Source organism: Anopheles gambiae, chromosome X (assembly GCF_943734735.2).
Source record: "Anopheles gambiae chromosome X, idAnoGambNW_F1_1, whole genome shotgun sequence".
NCBI classification, from domain to species: Eukaryota; Metazoa; Arthropoda; class Insecta; order Diptera; family Culicidae; genus Anopheles; species Anopheles gambiae.
The window spans coordinates 9,714,520-9,730,097 of record NC_064600.1 but is presented as its reverse complement, the minus strand read 5'-3'; the positions used below and the strand labels follow the sequence as shown (position 1 = coordinate 9,730,097).

At 47.7% G+C, this 15,578-nt stretch overlaps 1 protein-coding gene across 1 annotated transcript; it reads right to left on the bottom strand.

Moving 5' to 3' along the window:
* Position 1: 1 nt before the first annotated feature.
* On the bottom strand, positions 2 to 9,209 carry LOC3289706 (proton-coupled amino acid transporter-like protein CG1139). The gene is made up of 4 exons (XM_061651495.1): positions 8,692 to 9,209; positions 2,713 to 3,911; positions 936 to 1,111; positions 2 to 771 (listed from the first exon to the last, which is right to left on the bottom strand). Exons 2-4 carry the CDS (start codon positions 3,894 to 3,896, stop codon positions 536 to 538), a joined length of 1,596 nt encoding a protein of 531 aa, XP_061507479.1. The 5' UTR covers positions 3,897 to 3,911; positions 8,692 to 9,209; the 3' UTR covers positions 2 to 535.
* Between the last annotated feature and the right edge of the window lie 6,369 nt (positions 9,210 to 15,578).

Sequence of the window (15,578 nt, the reverse complement as noted above, 5' to 3'; positions counted from 1 at the left end):
CTTACTGTGAATGGAATATCTTTTTTTTTATTGCGACGTTACAGATATCGTTCACGCAAAATACTTCGAACCGGCGAGTAACAATTGTCGCCATATTCAACCTCCACCGGTTCGTGTTGTTTTCGTCTGCTTACTTCGTTTTTTTTTTACAAAACTTACTTTTCACATCCTTACTGGCTACTCAGTTGTGCTGGCCCGCGTAATTTTACTACCGCCTAACGCGCCCTTCATGCCACGTACCTCACTCTTGCTGTACGACGCTAACCTGCTAACCTTCCTGTGCCTGTTGGCTTTTAGCCGTTGGTGAGTGCGGACCGTCCTGTCCTTTGTGCTTAAACAATCATATAAGCGCTTTAGTGTTTGTTGTGGTCTGCTACCAAATAAACTGTCAGCTAAGGACGAAGAAATCACGGTATGGCAAGTACAGTAACACGCATTATTAAAATATTATACATTTACACACAAATAATAAAAATAAAATAACACGTAATGCCTCCCTAACACACATCTGTTCCGCATTCCGGGAGCGGGCGGCTCAAAAATCTTTGGCAAGCGCGGACACACTCTCGTACGTGCCGGTGGCAAACCCGAGGAAGGCCAGCAGCAGTATGACGACGTTCTTGGCCACCAGCCACACGCCGAGCGTACCGTTCGTCCAGGCCACGATCAGCTCGATCAGCGGCGGAAACATGAGGGCCAGCGAGGAGGAGCAGAAGGCGCCGATGAGCGAGATGAAGGCGCCCAGGTTCGGGACACACTCCGCGATCAGGACTGTGCGGAAGGAAAAGAGAGAGAGAGAGAGAGAGAGAGAGAGAGAGAGAGAGAGAGAGAGAGAGAGAGAGAGAGAGAGAGAGAGAGAGAGAGAGAGAGAGAGAGAGAAAAAAACATCGAGTTAGTTAAGCGATGCCGGTTTGGAGGGGTTCGTCGCTACCTACACGTCACCAGCACCATTATGATGCGAAACACCATCTCGCAGCGGACGGGATGGCGGCGGGCGAGCGGCAGCCGGCTCTCCACCATCGGCCACATGATCATGATGGCGACGAAGAACTGCAGCGCGTACCCGAGCAGTACGCCGGTGGCGATCATCAGCTTCACGCTTTCCGCCAGTCTGAAACGGAAGATTTGCAAACCAGCACTCTGTCAGCTGAAACGCTCTCCCAATGACTCCTATCCTCTGGAGTAGTGATGGGTAAATTCAACCAAAATCCGGACTCGCTACCGAAGGACTTCGCCAAAATCGGAAGCGGTTGCGGAAGGTAGGGGCAAAACATACAACTCGGAACCGTGCGGAGTCGTTCCGAACCGTCGGAGTAGTCCGGAGCAAGCGCTGTGTAGGAACGAGGTCCCGTAGTGTGGAACGTTTTGAGAAGTAGCCAAAAGTTCGTTACGGACAGTTTGACATCTGAAAGCCATTTTCGATTCAAATATGAAATATGATTTTACAGGGTTTCCCACGATTTATTGGTCGGTTCCCATATTTTTTTGGGCTCGTCTCACGATTTATTCATCGTATCCTATAGATTTTAGGTTCGTCCCCATAATTTTTTGGTATCGTCTGATTAGATATCAATACAATTGAACCAAAAAATTTTGGGAACCGACCAATAAATTGTGGGAACACACCAAAATAATATGGGAAGCAACCCAAAAATTATGGGAACCGAACAATAGATCGTGGGAAACCCTGTAATGGTAAATCACTCCGATCACCACAAGAAAATTGTTGTTTGGTTCACGAACTTTACAGGAAATGTATGTTTTAAGGTTGGAGGCACGGAATTGGACCTACCCGAATCCGATTCTGTGTTCGGAATTAATTCTGGAACCGATTCCGATGCTGGAATCAATTGCGATTCTGGATTCGATTCCGAAGTTGACTCAGGAGCCGATTTCGGAGCCGATTACGGAGCCGATTCCGGAGCCGATTCCGAAGCCGATACCGAAGTTGACTCCGGAGCTAATTCTGGAGCCGATTCTGGAGCCGGAATCAATTGGATTTTTTATTGAGCATCAGTTCTTGAATGGCAATAAGAAGTTTCAGAAGCGGAATCAGTCCGGGAATCTCCATGAGAATGGATCGGAAGCCGATTATGATTTAAAGGCCATTTCCTATTCTGGAGGCAATTTCTTTTCTGGAGCCGATTTCAAATCCGGAACTAATTCCAATTCCGGAACTGATTCCGATTCCGAAACCGATTCCGATTCCGGACTCGATTCTGATTCCGGAAGCTATTCCAGAACCTATTCCGGAACCAATTCTGGAGCCGATTTCGGTTCCGGAACCGATTCCGGAACTGATTCCAATTACGGAATCGATTCCAATTCCGGAAATTGATTCCGGACCTACTATCCAGAATCGATTCCAGTAAACTTTGGAACTAGCCGGATTCAATTCCGACTTCATTCATGTATGTATGGCTCTAGGAATAGGAATTGTTTGAGGGATTGACGAATTTTCAAAAGCTTTCTTCTGTCAAATGGCATCCAAGATGGCCAAAACGATTTTGGGTAATGTTTGACCTCGTTAAAACACAGACCTTGGTCCGTTGTCGACTAGCGGCTCTAGACGCCTCCGGCCGGAACCGTCAGTTTGATATAGCCGGGATCGGAGCCGGAGTAGCAATGTGCGGAAGCGGTTCGAGTGCCCTGGGTGCAATTCCGGGTGCAACCCATCACTACGATCCTGGAGGCCACATCCTGGATACTCACATCTCGTTGTCCGGCAGGTTGAGCGTGAGGCTACCCTGGACCGACTCGCCCCAGCGCCAGTAGCCGGTGAAGCCGAACGCGGTGAACAGCAGGATGATGAAGGTGCTGCCGATGTTGAGCACGCCGAACGGTTTGCCAAAGTCGGCCGGATGCTTCATCTCGTTCTGCAGCGGCAGCACCAGCGCGATGCCCTCGAACGCGAAGATCGCGGTACCGTAGAACAGGGGCAGCTGCTCGAGCCGGCCGACCAGGTGCCGCTCGCCGATCGGTGGCAGCTCCTGGAACGCGTAGTAGAACGTGATGCCGATGCCGAGCGTCATGAAGACGTTGGCGGCGAGCGAGCAGTAGGACAGGAACTTCAGCTTGGTGATGATGGACGTCAGCACGATCGGCACGACCAGCAGCGCCATGTGCAGGTGCACGTCCAGCACGAGCCCGTACCGGTCCGCGATCTGCTTGAAGTTGGAGCTGATGAACACGAAGTAGATGCAGCAGAAGCCGAGCTGCGTCACGCAGATGAAGATGTTGACCGCGCGCTTCATCGTGGGGGCCCACGGCCGCACCGACGGCGGCCCGTACGCGAAGCAGAGCGCTACCGTGTCGGCAAAGTCGAGCGGTTCCGTGACGGGCGGGACCGGGTCCGACAGCTTCTTCTCGCCCGCCGCCGCTGGCTTGCCGTTGGTGGCGTTCGCCCGTTCGGCCGCCTCCTGCTCGAGCTTGCGGGCCTGCATCAGCGCGGCACAGTTGAGCAGCACGTGCTGGCAGTGCACGCACACGAACCCGATGAACAGGGTCAGCACGGTCGCCAGCAGCAGGCCCCCGTTCTTGAACGCGTCGCCCATCGCGTAGCAGCCCGTGCCGATGTTGCCCTTGAACAGGTGCATCATCGTCTCCGCGTAGCTCGTCTTGTGGTGCGGCTGGACGCCCTGCGGCGTAATGACGTCCTCGGCGTAATCGTGCCCGGGCCGCTCGCGATGATGATGGTGCCGGGTGTGGTACCGCATGTCACCGCCCGCCGGCACGTGCTGGAGCTCGAGCGGCCCGCCACCGTTCGCACTGTCGAGCGGTGGCTTCTCCCCACCGTTCGCTGCCTCCGCATCCCGGTGGGCGAGCTGGTCCGGCTCCACCGCCCGATAGACACCCGGCGGAGCGTAACAATCCTCCACGGAGATTGCCACCGGCATCTTGCCCAGCTGCGTCTGCAAGCAAAGTCATCGAAGCAACAGAACGTTAGAAACTTTGAAGTTACCGTGGGCAGGCACGCTTGAAGATCACCTCAACTGCTAGAGACATGCTGGATCTCTCGAGAAAACAAAACAAAAATACTTCAAACTTTCACTTTCAAGTAGCCCTACGAACGAACGATACGTTTTTACTGAAATTCTTGATGGTGGATTTGAGAACCCCGAGGGGGGCGCGTACTCCAACAACAAAAGTATCACTTTCAGTAGCGAGCTATCAAACGCTGATGAGACTGATACTACGGCCTGCAAGCGACTGACGCACCTTTTGGTTGCAAAGCTGCTTCCAACAAACGCACCAACGTACGTGTAAAATAACATAATTTGGACATGATTGGTCCTGTTCGCATGAGTCATTTACATGAATTTTGGATGCAATAAGATGCATCATCACAAAAAGTTTTTATGCACAACTGCCGGCGTAGACGTGACGCCAACCGTTCCGTTCGACGACATACGTCGAGACTGGGGGAGCCATTTCCAACATATGCGATGCCTCAATATGCCACAGCTGTGGAGATACCTCCAATACGAATTGTTTTTTTTTTACCGAAAAAAACACACACACGCATATTGTGATGTGCCTCCGATTTAATTTTCCACCGGTTGTTGAGCCGTTCGCGTGGGGTGACACATCCGTCCCACCGGTAATGATCTTTTCAAAAAGTGCTCAATTTCCTGCATCTCCAACATCAACGGATGACTTCTGTTGTGTGGATGTGCTGACATGATTGGAGATGCAAACAAAATAATGGAGGTTGAATATCTTGGATATTGTGTGGGGAGACTGCAACATATACTAACTGCTGGGAATTGTAAGAAGCGGTATATCTCCAGGTGGTATATAGTCAGCGTTTGCCAGCAGAAAGCACATACAGGGTTTACCTAGCCAATCGGGCGTCGTCAAAGTGTTATCGGTCGCCGTAAATACTTTTTCGGGCGGCGTCAACCCTCAATTGGGCACTGTCATTTCTATTCGGGCCTTGTGAAGTATGAATCGGGCAAAGTACAGAATGAAAGCGTCCTACTCTTGAAGGTGTCAAATCGGTAGTTCCGGTGTATTTGATCCATTAAGTTGTTTAAAAATACGTATTTTGCATGTTGTTTAACTTAGTATATATTATTTTAAACAGTTAATCTAATTTAATCACCAAACATATTTTATGTTTAAAAAAATATAAACCCAAATTGCATTGTACAGGTTTGAATTAAAAAATTTAATTGGGATTTTGAATCATTTTTTATGTAATTTAACTTTTAAATAGTGAATTTTCTTACATATCAGTTAAACTACTCGCAAAAAAGTATTGTTTTACAACTAGAAAGCAACAAAATACAAAGTAGGACGCTTTCATTCTGTACTTTGCCCTCACATACTTACTTCACATATTCATACTTCACAAGGCCCGAATAGAAATGACAGTGCCCAATTGAGGGTTGACGTCGCCCGAAAAAGTATTTACGGCGACCGATAACGCTTTGACGACGCCCGATTAGCTAGGTAAACCCTGTAACAAGAAGGAATGATTCAAGCTCCAACATTCGGATGCGCAAAACCATTTTCACTCTACACCAGTGGTTCTTAGCCTGAGGCTAAATTCTCGATTTTGGGGAAATTTTACAACACCTGCGACGTATTTGGTCTGGTTCAATGATAACTTTCACCCGCCTGTTTAACCCATAACTCGCTATCCGCTAAATAATTAGCATTTAAAAACTCATTTCAAAATTGTTTACATTTGCTATACCACAGTACAATCTGTCCAATCCAAGACAAACCAAAGGCCAACAAACAATCTTGGGGTGAATTTTCAAATGCTTATTATTAAATGAATAAAACGAGTTCAAACAACACACCATTGTAAAGCTTAAGTCATCTCCTTGCCCGATTTTGTGCATGACATCGTTTACCAAATGTGAATCTACAGGCAAACGAGAACAACAAAATGCAGTATACATTGGTAAATGACTTGAAACCCCCTGTAAGCTCTCTGAAAACAGGTCTGCCGACCAAACTACCTCCACTACCAGAGACAAGATTGCAGAAGGATGCAAACGACCAAGAGAGCCCCCAAAAAGGCCCTTGGAATATGGGTTCGAGTTAGACCCCGGCAACTAAACCTAAGATCTGTGGAAAATTTCCTTCCACCGGATAGCGACCAAACACATCTTTAGACCACTCCGAGCACAAGGACACGAACCGGGTCTAAATGCGGCTTCGAGGTTTCCAAATACGCGTGTTTATCCATGAAAACGTCTACGTGTTCTCTCGATTACAGAGTCGATTTAAGCCTGTTCTTCTCGACATCAAAATCCTAGCGGGAAATGGATCGAAATCAATGTTTTGGTAGATTTCCAAATAACCTAATCGGCCTTAACCCACTGTAAAGCCACTTCAAACCCACATGGCTTAGTGGTGGTCGATTCAGTCGTTCACCCACCAAATGTTTAGAACAATTGGAGCTGTCAGTTCTAATAAGATGTATTGACCTTTCCCATGCTTGGCCCACCATTTCCAAACATGTTGACGAGAAAAAGATGGATCAAGTGCGGGCTAAGGTCAATATGCTGAACATGATTTTAACACATCGATTACTTTAACTCATTCACTTACATCACAGCATAACTTCCGAAATATTATTAATAAGTAAACTGTGCACTGATCACCGAAATGAAAGAGTCCATTTGCAAGTAAACAAACACACGCATCCACATCTTACACAAATATGTTTCACAACAAATGAACTTAAACACTCAAGTTGTATTGCTTTCTTTGCAGAATTAAACACATTTTGGGGTAAGACATGTTGAGCAAATGAATCACCCGTGTATAAAAAACTGACTCTAATAAACATTGAAGTGGCCGCTTCTGTAGATGTGTGGTTTAACCCACCACACTGACAGTTTTTTAGCTTTGTTCGATGCAACTGGATTTTTAGTACAGGAAATTGGTGGCGTTTTCGGTATCTTGGTTATTTGGGTTTGTGGTAAAATATTTCAATTTTCTGCTACAAACAATTGGGTACTGATGTTAAAATTAATTAGATACAGGGTTTTCCAGGGGTTCTCATAGTTGTAAGACAATTCCTTGACTCTTTCCTTTGGGAGGTGAACTTCATTTGTTGGAAAATGGAATCGATGGCACCCTTTTTGGACAGGCTCGTTGGGAATTCCTATTGGATTTGTCCAACAAGGGTGCTATAGAGTCCAATTCCCATTACATTAAGTTCATTTCACGACAGAAAGAGTTAATAAAGTGTCCCACAGGTATGAGAAGTGTTGGAAAACCCTGTTATATGATTTAAACGTCAGTACAACCAAATCTGGTGCACCAACTTGTAAACAACCCATAATTAAATTAAATGGGATCAGAATCAATGATTTCGTTCGATTATCTATAAGGAAATTCTTATTTTTCTAACATCCTAATTTTGCAGACGTATTTTACAGACTTCTCCGAGAGTTGGTCTGTCTGTTTGTCGCCTACTTCGATGTCAGCTACCCGTCTCGATAGATTTTCCCTACCAGAGCTCTAAAAAAAAACAGTTCCAAGAGCAATCCAGTAAAATTTTAAATCGAATCCCCATAAACCCCATAGTTGTCCCCTGTCAAAGTGTTCGAAATTTCGACACGAGTTCTGGCACTTGCATGACAAAACTACGAAACACAACAGCAATTGAGCCCGTAGCGTGTCTGGCATTGATGCACTGGAGATAGGACCCGCGTCATGATGACCCAAAAAATACTTCTACCCCCCCGTGGAATGCCTAAGAACCACTGGCCGGCAAAACCTTCCACAGCATCAATCGAGCGCGGCAGCTTTCGCGGTTCCCCTCCCAACAACAACAACAACAAAAATCTGCGGCTCCTAACAACAAACAGAAAGTGGCCGGCTGAGAAAGGACGCAGGAGGCTGGGGGGGGAGTGGGTTTGGTTTGTTCTTTTTATTATCACACTGTACCCACCACCCTCCCGGCCCCAAACGTTCACATATATTAGCCAAGCAAATGCTATTAATTTGCTTTTCTTAATGTGGCTGCATTATTGTTATTTGTTGTTTTTTTTGTTATTTGTGCCGCTGTTTGCTGCTCGCACTTAGCGCTAGCTTTATCGTGCGTATCGAAAGAAGGTAGAAGGTGGCGGGTTTGGGTGGGTGGGTCGCGGTTTGGCTCGGAGCAGGCGAAAGGAAAACAACCTTTACAATGCCCGCGTGAGGGCGAAACACCAGCAAAGAAACGAAACAAAATAAAAACGCCCCGCGCTCGTCGGCAGAAGCGATTCGCGGACAAATTCGACGGCGGTGACGGATTGGGGATATTAGGGGGGACAGGGAGGGACAAGGGGGGGGGGGGGGGTGTTAGGACCCGTACGGCCACCAGGATTGGGACGCCAAAAATAAAAAAAGCTGTGCGGGTCTCGCCCGACCCGCGTCGGCTGCATGCGCTCGGAGAGTTCGCGCGAAGTTCGTACTTCGCGCTAAAGTAGTCCGTCGGTTCGAGCGAGATAAAAATGCAACAACGAGAAAGAAGAGGAAGAAGAAGAAAAAAAGCGTATCTTGGGTTGGGGAACGGGGGGGGGGGGGGGGGCTCATCTCATCGGCGCCCCAAACCGCGGGGAAGCCTTTGCGCCTTTTTCGTGCCACGGCCACGCAGTGCTGCAACCTTGAACTCCCTTTTGGGCGGCCGAAACTCACACACAGGCACACATTCGTGTCACTCACTAGCGAATTCCTACTTACCTATTGCAGTTGCTGCTGCAGGCTGTTGATCGTGTCGACCGGCACCGAAGCCGTTGCAGGCCCAAGCATCGACCAAAGGGATGGAGAGTGGAGATGTTGGCCAAGCAAAAACAAAACAACAAAAAAACCCTGCGAATTGATTGCAGCGGACAAACGCGTTTGATATCGGGATACTTTTCGGAGTTTTGGGGTTTTGTTACACGCTCCGCTGGCACACGCACGCACGCACGCACGCACACCTTAAAATGCAGCACGGGGACGGACGCGCGAAAACAAAAAAAAAGCGGGAAAACAAAACAGCACCACGACCTACTTCGACCAGTGGCTACACAGCTAGTGACCGTTTCGGGGGACCCCGGTCTTGGCTGTGTCGTGGCCAACGGCGTGTTGTTTTTTGCCTTTTTTTTTTTGGTTTAACCAGTCCCGCACACCGCGTACACCGCCGCCATTCATTCACAAACGGTCAAAGAAAAAATCGTTTTCTCTCTCTCTCTCTCTCTCTCTCTCTCTCGCTCTCTTCTCACTGCCGAGGGGACGGGGTGAAGTATGAAAAAAAAAGAGTAATCAAACAACAGTAAACCCACAATCCACCCCCCCCCCAACACCCCCTCCACACCACTTTCAAAGATAATACTTTCCCACCTATCGAGCGCCAACACATGCACACACGTTCCCCCACCAACACACAAAACCCGTCACGATCGAAGGTGAAACGTGTGTGCGTGTGTGTGTGTGTGTGTGTGTATTGATCTTGAACCGGCGAGACGGGGATGCGGGGGCTTGACAACAATGTTTGGCGCCCGGGGGGGGGGGGGGGTGGGTGGTCGCTCGAGAACTTACACTCCCGGCCACTGTTCGTGGCAAGAAGCTGCGGCCGAGCCTGGGCTAGTACTGGCCGAACGGTACTGCTGGCAGGGCTACCTGTTTGGAGCGTCGCCCCGTGTGTGTGTGTGTGTGGACGTGACCGGCCGGAGTCGCAAAAACAAAAACAAAAACCGCGTCGAACACGTGTGCCAGCGTACTATTTGGCACTTGCAACCGCGCTCCATACACCCCAACGGGAGTGGCCACTTGTAGGGTTGGGAGGATGGAGCGGGTCGTGGTAGGCCAGTCTGGTGTGGGCCGGTTTGGTTTTGATATTATTTTTAGTACACATTTTCACCGTTGGTTCGGTCGTGTTTTTTTTCTTTCTTTCGAAACCGTACTTTACGTGCGCGTGTGCGTGTATAGATTATGATGTGACACACAACATTCCTTTCCTTTCTCTCTCTCTCACACACACACACAAACTCTGGCATTTTTTTTTGTCGTTTAAGATTTTAAATGATTGCAAGTTAGAACGTTTTGGCCTGGTGGGTGGGGGTACTTCACCCCCCCCCCCCCCCCCCACCCGAGCAGGGTGCCAATGCATGGGGAACGATCGAAAATGGGAAAATTTCGAGCACATGAAAGTGAAATTTTGGCTGTTACGTTTTGGCCACAAAGCTAGTTGCTTCAAGGTCATTGCCTTTTACGATTATTTTACCTTACCGTATTTCAGCGTGACCTCACTGATGAATGATTCAGAATTTCTGAAGAAAATAATTGTCCATGTTACCAATTTGGATCAGTACCAAACTTTTTTGTTTTTTGTTTTTTTTTAAATCGTACTTCTAAGCGAATGAAAATGCCATCAGTTAACCTTCGTTTTATTTTGCTAAATTCCTGCGCTTTAGTTGTAGACCCCACTGCTTAAATGGTTCCTTTTTATGAATTTTGAATCAGTTCAATGTAAAGAACTACGCCGATCAATTGTTACCACAGTTTCCAAACCTCAAACTTTGTGGATACTCATGCACCTAGACTAGGTCCTTTGCTATGCTATCGAATTGAATGTCTCCAAACGCTACAAACTCGGTACTAACTATCTAAATTTGGTCAGTTTCGACCTGAAACGGGGTCATTATACACACCAAAATACGGCAAAATTTGGATTGGATTATGTTGCCACCTGCATCTTTCCCTGCATCCACCGCAGGGTTTGTTTACTTGTGTTCTGTTACTACAAAAAAAACGGCTTACTTACTTACTTATCCGGCGCTACAACCGCTTTGCGGTCTTGGCCTGCCTCAGAAGTGTCCGAAACCGCTCACGGTCTCGCGCCTTCGTCTGCCAGTCCGTTATCCCGGCCTTAATGGCGGACGCCTCCACGCCATCTTGCCACCTCAATTTGGGCCTACCACGCCTCCTCTGTCCTTGTGGACGGCCTAAAAAGACTTTACGGGCTGGGTCGTCCGTTTCCATGCGTATAACATGGCCAGCCCACCGGAGCCTGGCGAGCTTTATACGCTGTACGACAGTGAGGTCGCCGTACATCTCGTATAGCTCGTCATTATAGCGGCTCCTCCATTGTCCTTCCACACATACGGGGCCAAGTATCCTTCTGAGCATCTTCCTCTCGAACGCGGCTAAGAGGGTTTCGTCAGATTTGGACAGTGTCCATGTCTCAGAGGCGTATGTGAGTACTGGTACTATATAGGTACTATATAGTCCCAGCTTCGTCCGTCGCGACAGGTTCTTTGAGGTGAACTGCTTTTTCAGGCTGTAGAATGACCGGTTGGCAGCCAGCATCCTTGCGCGCAACTCAACTTCCATGCTGTTGTCGTTGCTGACCTTTGACCCAAGATAGGTGAATTGTGGGACGACTTCAAAAGTTCGTTCACCTATCTGCACGTCACGCCTACGTAGATTCTGATTATTTGTTGGCGGGCCCGCTGATGTTGCCACCATCAGTTTGGTCTTTGCCTCGTTTATCTGCAATCCGAGGTTCTCTGCCGCCTGCTCAATCCCTTGGTAGGCTTCTGCTACATAGGAGAGCCGCAGACCAATGATGTCTATATCATCAGCGTATGCCAGGATCTGGGTTGACTTATAGAAGATGGTTCCCGTAGTCTCCACCCTCAAGTCACGGATGGCTCTCTCTAGCGCCAAGTTGAATAGGAGACAGGCAAGCCCGTCCCCCTGGCGCAGACCCTTGGTGGTAGCAAAAGGTCCTGAGAGTTTTCCATCCACCCTAACCTGGCATGTGACGTTGGTCATAGTCATTCTAACTAGCCTTATCAGTTTGGCCGGGATTCCAAAAGAGCTCATAGCGTCGTACAGTTTTACCCTGGCTATGCTATCGTATGCGGCTTTGAAGTCTATGAAGAGATGGTATGTGTCGTTTTTGTATTCAGCCATCTTCTCCAAGATCTGCCGCATGGTGAAGATCTGATCAGTGGTTGATTTTCCGTTTCGGAATCCTCTTTGATAGTTTCCTACTATCTCTTCGACGTGCGGGACAAGGCGATCCTGAAGGATCAGGGAGAATATTTTATAGGCGGTATTCAACACCGTAATACCCCTGTAGTTGTTGCAGTCCAACCTATCTCCCTTCTTGTATATGGGGTAGATGATGCCGAGATTCCAATCACAAGGCATCGATTCGCTATCCCACACCTCAGTAACAATTTGATGAATCTCGTTTTCTAGTCGTGCACCTCCATTCTTGACCAGTTCGGCTGCAATTCCGTCGGTTCCGGGTGCCTTGTTATTTTTCAGCCGACGGATAGCCTTTCGTGTTTCTTCTATGCTAGGTGGCAGTAGCATGACATTATCTGCTAGTGGCGCTTCTAGCTGTTCGCTAAACTGGTCATTGAGTAATTCATCAAAGTACTGAGCCCACCGCGAGAGGACCTCTGGCTGGTTACTGACCAGATCTCCATCCTTGTTGCGACAGCAGGTTACCTTAGGTACAACGTTGTTTCGGTGACCTGCTATCGCTTGGTAAAACTTTCGTGTCGGTCCGTACGCCTCTCTGGTTTGCTCGAGTTCCCGCATGTTTTGCTCTTCCAAAGCATGCTTCTTGGAGCGGTGAACTCGTTTCTCTTCGCGTCTAAGCCGTGAATATTCCTCTGCGCATGCCCGCGTTCTATGCCGTTGCTGCATTGCTCGGTATGCAGTATTCTTACGTTCGGTCACTTGTCTGCATTCATCGTCGAACCAGCCAGATTTGGTGTTGCCACGACGTGGTGGGAGTATATTTCTTGCACAGTTTATTATTTTTGTTTTTAGAGCGTTCCACCTCTCGCTCGTAGTTTCGTATCTGTCTTCTGGTAGTAGAGACTCTTCTAAAGCGGTTTTGAATTCCTGTTGGACAGCAATGTCCCTTAGAGAGTCCGTGTTGAGCCGAGCCTGCGTGTTTTCTCCGCCCCCATTGGTGCGGGGGCGGGCGATTCTACAACGTATCACTAAGCCAACCAAGTAGTGATCGGAATCGATATTGGCTCCTCGATATGTTCTGACATTTAACAGACTCGACTGTCGTCGGCGGCTTATTAACACGTGGTCGATCTGGTTGAAGGATTCTCCACCCGGGTGCGCCCATGTAATCTTGTGGATTTTTTTGCGCGCAAATTTGGTACTTCCTACAACCAGATTGTTCGCTGCGGCGAACTGGACCAATCTACTACCATTATCATTACTGTGCTCATGCAGACTGTGACAGCCAGTGTATTGGCGGTACATTGGCTCCCTACCGACCTTTGCGTTGAAGTCCCCCAGGATGATTATGAGGTCATGCCTGGGGCACGCATCTACAATTCTAGCGAGGCGGCCGTAAAACAGGTCCTTCTCCTCTTCCTCTTTATCTTCGGTAGGGGCGTGAACGTTTATGAGGCTTATATTAAAGAATTTGCCTCGCATGCGCAGGGTGCATAGCCTATCGTTTATAGCCTTGAAATCCATGATTGCGGGTTTCAACCGGGGACCTACGGCGAAACCCGTTCCGAGCACGCGGTGGCGGTCGTGGCAGCTGTAATATATGTCGTAGCAATGCTTACCACGCCTGTTGTGCACACCGTTCCCTAGCCACCGAATCTCTTGTAAAGCTACGAGGTCCATGCTCAGTGTGGCTAGGGGATCATCAAGTTTTTTCAAGGCTCCGGCTTCGCTTAGAGTGCGTACGTTCCATGAGCCCATTTTCAGAGTAGTCCGGGGGCATTGCGTATGGTCGGTATCATGATGTCCGTTTCGAAAATTTCTGTGGCTTTCCGTAGTCGTTGATTCATGGGACTGGGTGACTGGCCCCGCGCCCACGTGACCGTTTTGTTTAGCGTCGGGTTGCCCCCCCGACGTTCAGGCACCCAGTTTCCCGGGATACCCACCCCCCTCCTGGTTCGCCATGTGCCACCATCCGCCCAAGGGGTTGGGTCAAGCCCGTGTACCCAAGCTTGGATATGTGGTGACACATGTTACCACTCTGCACGACGAGGACGTGTCGGAATAGGAGTTGGATGGGAGAGCCTGTATTATCCCTCAATGGGGCTTCGGATCCCATCCCATTACAGAGCAACGGCTATTTGATGAAATTCAATCGGTGGTTTTCTTGAGCTCTTACTTTGCTCACATTTGCCTGCCTCTTACCCCCCCCCCTCCCCCTCCCGCTCATGCTGACGTATCAGGGCGAACCGAACGGACAGTGTCAAACGAACATAAATCAGTCGTTAGAATTGTTGCTTGTATTTTTAGCACAAACTCGCCGTTTGACGCCATGCCTGTTGTTTTGCTTGTTTTGTAGTTTGTACACATCTTCTTCCTTTTGCTTTTCTTCTTCTTGTTGTTCTTTCTTCTTCTTTTTCTTCTTTTTCTTCTTCTTCTTATTATTATTATTCTGTTCTTAATGGTAGCGTTATCAATACGTTGGTAGACAAGCAGTGTGATGGGAGATTATTAGGGGAAGGTAAGTAAAAACGGACCCATTCACGGAAAATTTAAACAAATCTTAAGATATATAGATACAGCGACCATGAAGATTTACCATCCTTAAGTTTGCACTCATCTTTTAGCAGAAAAAGTGTTGAAACCTTCAAGTTCCTGTCCAATTTCGTGTTTTTGTTATCAATTAAAATCCCTTTTTTTTAGCAATTTTGGCACGTTCGGGTAGGACGGACACATCATATGGGGAAGATAGGAAAGACATCTGTAAAAAATGGTGAACATTGAAGAAGTGTGCTATATTTTACCATTACCTATGGTTGGCCACTACCAGTTAAGTGCATGAACCAAATATTGTATCATTTGCCACGACCACGGTTTGTTCAGCCGTGAATTAAGGAATTGTAAGCGCCGCTTCCAACACATCGTAGAATGCAGAATGTAAGGCACAATTGAAACATCAGGCAATAGCAACTATCGATGCTCCAGATTATTCAAGGGGGAAATTGTTCAAGTCTGTGATCCCAGCTAGTTTGGGGGACTTGTTATTGAGTAGGCCTCAACTTAATGATCTTCAAAATCACATAGAATCTGTCATCTATGCCTGCATGATGTCATGTCAATGCATCTTCTTCTTGTAGAATTAACACAAAGGCAAATGCTCCGAGTCGTGGCAAGATTTTGGGTCTCGTGAGAGGACTCATCAGCTTCGATCGAGTAGTAGCTTAGCATAGCGGCTGCTATTTCGACTGGAGCCTCTCGCAATTTTCTTCCGATTTTTCGATTACCCTTACTTAAGGTATGCTATGACATCTGTTCATCACCATATCCCATGATAAATTAGAAAAAAATCTTTTGGTGTCCATCTTTGTTACTCCTCATATCAGCTTCAGGCTGCTTAAACCTCCAGAATATAAGATTATGTATTGTTTTCGTTGCCGTTCTTTCACCAGTTTTCTGCTTAGTAATCACGACAGCTCATTCATTTAATAGAGCCACTGAACATAAAAATAAGGCAAGCTATAGAGCTCCGTAGTAAGATCCATAGTAGTCAAATTAGATCCAAAAAAGTGGGCATTGAAAATATGTTTTGTTGAAGAATTTACCCAATTTTACAGATATTATACCAACAATGTTCTAAAATGTGCGCAAAA